General features: G+C 36.5%; 1 protein-coding gene across 1 annotated transcript; it reads right to left on the bottom strand.

Moving 5' to 3' along the window:
• Positions 1–2,493: 2,493 nt before the first annotated feature.
• On the bottom strand, positions 2,494–4,263 carry LOC110712740. Its single transcript, XM_021891193.1, has 2 exons — positions 4,108–4,263; positions 2,494–3,999 (listed from the first exon to the last, which is right to left on the bottom strand). The coding sequence occupies exons 1-2, from the start codon at positions 4,261–4,263 to the stop codon at positions 2,494–2,496; spliced, it is 1,662 nt and encodes a 553-aa protein (XP_021746885.1).
• Between the last annotated feature and the right edge of the window lie 612 nt (positions 4,264–4,875).

The following is a 4,875-nucleotide window of genomic DNA, read 5'->3' as shown; positions in this document are numbered from 1 at the left end:
CCTTCAGGTTCAGTTTACTATAAGATGTAATAGTTTCCTGAAAGGGAAGGAGATTGTGATTGTTTTAACTCGTTTTTCACAAGATAATTATTTAGATGAAAAGACCCAATTGGGTAACAATTAGATACTAACTACTGTCCTGGGTATGTCATATGTTTTAGAGGCTATAACAACTACTTACTGCTTGCTCTGTCCCAGTCAAGTCAAATACTTTTATAAGCATTTATGATATTTCTTTCTTAAGCCAATCTATCTATCTAGTAGGAATTGGAATCTTTCTCATGTCAAATTAACTATTAAGCAAATCTTTATCTAGCTCAGGTCCTAGCTACATCCAACAACCAATAACATGTTTATTTTCTGTTACAGGTCTATCATGTAGCCACCTGCATATAAATTCGAATGCACCCTATACTAATGTTCATTGATGAAAGCACTGAGTAAATAAGATAGCATACTCTAGGTGCTCAGCTATTACATCTACCAGCAATCTAATTAGATAATCTGATGATATGTTCAATGTAACATATAAAATAGTGTGGGTTCACAACAACTAACATGTCATTGAACAGTGACACCAGGCATACCTTTTCAGAACAAGCCTATATTTTGGTGGTTCAAACATTCTGTGTATATGCTAGTCATTACTGTAAATACAAGCTTTCAATATTAGTTATATACTTAAGTCAAATTGTAATTAGCCGGATCTATTCACCTTCATATAACCACAGCTTGAAAATTTTAAAAAGAATTAAAGTCTGAAGAATCTTAGAAAGAAAAATGCTATAAACTATATTAATTCTCCTGATATATGTATACATTTCTGTAAACAACTCTTTAAATGAACCAAATAGCAAAACTAAACAATCTTTGTCATAACAAACCTAGTACATTGGTGCACAATATTGAAAGCAGAAGTAACAAAAAGCAAGTTAGAAACAATTTTTTGTTCAATACGAAAAATAAACCTTGATCATGAAATTCATATTCGGTTATTAAAAATAACTGATAATTAGACTCAATACCCCAAACCTGCTCTTCAATGGAGGATAAAGCTACAATACCAGAAGGTGCAGAATATATTCCTCCATATCTTCTAAGTTATAACTGCAGAATGACAGCAGAAGCACAGCAGTCAGCATGCAAAAAATAATGTACATTCACAAGATTCATCATTACTCCATAACAATTTATAAAAATCAAATTCTACAATGTATTATCAAGAAGAGTAGAAGAATCAAATGAATACATGAACCGCATCACGTGAACACCATGATTAATGGTGGATTTTCCTTGTTTTTTGCCTTAGGATTCCTTCATCCTGTCAATATATAACTATGAACTATCAGCTGTCTTCTTAAATATATAAAACTTGTTTAATTTCAAAGAAACAAAAGGGAACATACTTTGAAGTCCTACTCTAATGCTCTGATTAAAAATAGATATTTATGTCTCTTCTTCTATATTATGATGCAATACACCTGCCAACCTCAACACTTCAAAAGCCACTACATTTTGTACAGTGTTTTGAGGGTGTTGATCTGGAGGCTTAGCATAAAAGACAGCAACATCTTCTGCCTTTTTAGCCCTTGACAAAGCAACATATAGCTGACCATGAGAAAAACATGGGCGTGGAAGATGTATAGACACCTGATTAAGAGTCTGCCCCTGAGATTTGTTTATTGTCATTGTAAAGCTTAACTTGATGGGAAACTGTTTCCTTTCAAATTGGAAAGGATAATTCATAGAACCAGATGGTCTTAAATTGATTCTGTGGATGAAAACATGATCTCCTTTGTACTGTCCTGTAGCAATTACACATTGGATAACGTTTGGGAAAAACCTCTTACAAGTAAGACGGGTGCCATTGCACAAACCAGACGAAGGTAAAAGATTCCTTAAAAGAATTACCGGACAGTTCTCCTTCAGCACAAGCTCATGAGGGCTCATTCCTCCTGGGCACAAGCTATTCATGAATTTCGTAGGATATATATTACATGTATCATTCAACATGATATCAAAACTCTTGTATATAACAGCTCTGCCTTCAAATTTTTCTATCATGAATGCATTAATCGAATCCACTTCATCGTTTAATGGTGTTAGGATTGCTCGATCAATAAATCTATCAGTACCAAGGTTACCTTGCATCATTTCAGGGAACGTTGCTTCTATGAGATCAGATATGAAATTGTTTCCGGATTCACAAAATTGAGCTACTTGGTCTGGAATCTGTACATACGCTTTTTCTGAATTCTGTAGCTCACCATTACCCAAGGCAAGCAAGAACTCAGAGTATGTTAAATCTTCCCGAGCTCTAATATTTTCTATCAACCTGAACCTTATGAATTTAGGCCATAAATATGATGTAACAATACTGGTTTCAACTGCTTCTTTCATTGATCTATGAGGAACTACTGGCAGAACTTGCCTAAAATCACCTCCAAACACAACAGTCTTACCTCCAAACATGAGTTTATTATCACACACATCCTACAATAGTAAATCCAAAGACTCAATATTCTGTTTCTTATCCATTGAAGCCTCGTCCCATATTATCAGTGATGTTTCCCTAAGTAATGCTGCTAAACTACCCTGTTTAGGAACAGCACATGCCAGAGAAGCATCACTATCAAGTGGGATTTTAAACCTTGAATGAGCTGTACGTCCCGAAGGTATGTTCGATGCAGCAATACCTGATGTTGCTGTCGGCAACACAATCTTGTTCATTAGTCTAAGCTCTGCATACAATGCATTGTATAAAAATGTTTTCCCAGTTCCTCCCGGGCCATCTATGAAAAAAGCACCTAGTTTCCCATCCATTACATATTGCATGATACATGAGAAGGCAGCATTTTGTTCATGGTTCAATCTAGAACGACATGTAAGAATTTCTGGTGGAATAGGAGCATCAAGAGCATCCACAATATCCTTTGTTCTTCTGATCTCAGCATCAACATGAGCAATTAAATGATCCAATCCAAAAGCTGACAACGATTTCCCCATAGCTTCAAGGTACCCCTCAACAGAACGAACAGTCAAATGCTGAATCCTAAAGTCATTGTTCGCGTATTTATACCTGAAATCCTCAGACAAAAAAGGGTAGAATTTCTTCCACAAGACAGGCGGATCAGCCGTTTGACAGAAAATAAGTATTGTTGCAAATAAACGGCGTAAAGCATCAGGCATCTGGACCTCTGAAGCTTCACACAATGTTAAGTCCGCAACATTATCATTTTCTATTAGTCCCAACTTCAATGCCGCATCATAAAAAGTTGGATACACATGACCATTAACAGTTCGAAGCCCTTCAAATGAAGTTGGACTTCTGACATTAAGCAATAACAGTCGTAAGAAAAAGCGTTCCCCTTCTGCAGGATACACAAATGCCAAACACCCAACAGAAAATAGATCTAACACTCTTTCTTTCCATTGCTTAGTACCTGCGTCCCATCTATAATGCTCACAAAATTCACCATATAAGTAGCCTGTACCACCTTCAACAGCTGCATTGACTGCAAAAAATTCAGTCAATTGAGTACGAGAACGTTTAGAATTAGCAACAACAGCACGTAGTCTTTCATGAGGATGTAAATGGACAGTTTGTTCATTAGGAAAATGAACCTGTAGAGGAAGAACGGGAGGATGCATTTCAAACAGATCAAAACTAAATATTCTCCACGCTGCTTCACAAGGGGAAACCCATCTACCTGACTGGAACTGTTTTATTTCATCAACACAGTCGGACTCACCAGGTACTATATTGAATGAAACCTTATCATGCCCCTTGTATACATATGTGTATAGGTATTTCACTGCTTTAATTGTGGAACAAACCTCAACATTCAAGTGGCAATCAAACAATGAAGAAAGATAAGGATTGTACGGGATAACCCACTGATTATCAAGGTATGTGTTACGGATCTTTACTTGTTCCCCAGTATCACGTCGTTGATAGATGGGATAGCCATCTTTGTTATTAGATGTGTCGTTTGAAAACTATTTAGGATATTTATTTTTACAAGACAACATACCACCCTTGTTACGCATGCAGGGACATTGTGGATTTAACACACCACAGGGGCCATGCATCATATGTGCAAGCACTGTCCGTCGCAAGTTACTATTGCTAACAGGAGGTATTTCAGCACACACATATTTATCATAATCAACAGGACATTTCAGCTTCCAATCTGATTTCAAGATGATCAAGAAATGAGCATGTGGTAATCCTCGTTTTTGGAACTCAACAACATACACCATTGCAGCGACTTCACCAAAAATCTATTTCACCAATATTTCTTTCTTCAGCAACAGTATTTTGGCTCTGAATATCCTAGCTATTAAATCAGGCCGATCTTGTGCTGTTTCACCTGGGCTTAACTCAGCTTTTATTTCAGGCCAGTTAGCATTGCAAGTAATAGTGACAAATAGATCTGGTTTCCCATATCTCTGAACCAAGGCCATGGCATTTAGGTAACGTTTCTTCATGTCACGAGGTCCTCCAATAAATGTTGGAGGTAATATTACTCTACGCCCTACATTTTTAGCAACAATTTCCCCATAGTCCAATGAATCCAGAATACCTTGATATAGATCAGCCCGTATACTTTGTTGGTTATTTCAAAAGTAATCAAGCCTAGTGTTTTCAATTTTGACATACATGTCAACTATATACTACTGGAAACACCTCCCAGCTCGCAACAACATGTTCTCAGGCCGAATTTGCAACTTGTAGGCATAATACTCTCTTGCAGAAATGAACTTATCAGCTCTAGTATTCTTTTTACACGCTCCTGCATAACAACAGCATAAACAATTATTCATAATTTGGAAGATAGAAAACAAACAGTATTACATATAAGTAATTTTAGT

This window comes from Chenopodium quinoa, unplaced genomic scaffold (assembly GCF_001683475.1).
Source record: "Chenopodium quinoa cultivar QQ74 unplaced genomic scaffold, ASM168347v1, whole genome shotgun sequence".
NCBI classification, from domain to species: domain Eukaryota; kingdom Viridiplantae; phylum Streptophyta; class Magnoliopsida; order Caryophyllales; family Amaranthaceae; genus Chenopodium; species Chenopodium quinoa.
This window is presented reverse-complemented; position numbering and strand designations above follow the sequence as displayed.

What these genes read in the sequence shown, in the direction of transcription:
- LOC110712740 (XM_021891193.1), bottom strand. Translation starts at nt 4,263, where the DNA reads ATGGTGTATGTTGTTGAGTTCCAAAAACGAGGATTACCACATGCTCAT. An exon ending in ATAGTAACTTGCGACGGACA is followed by an intron (nt 4,000 to 4,107) that starts GTGCTTGCACAT and finishes TATCCTAAATAG; the next exon opens with TTTTCAAACGACACATCTAA.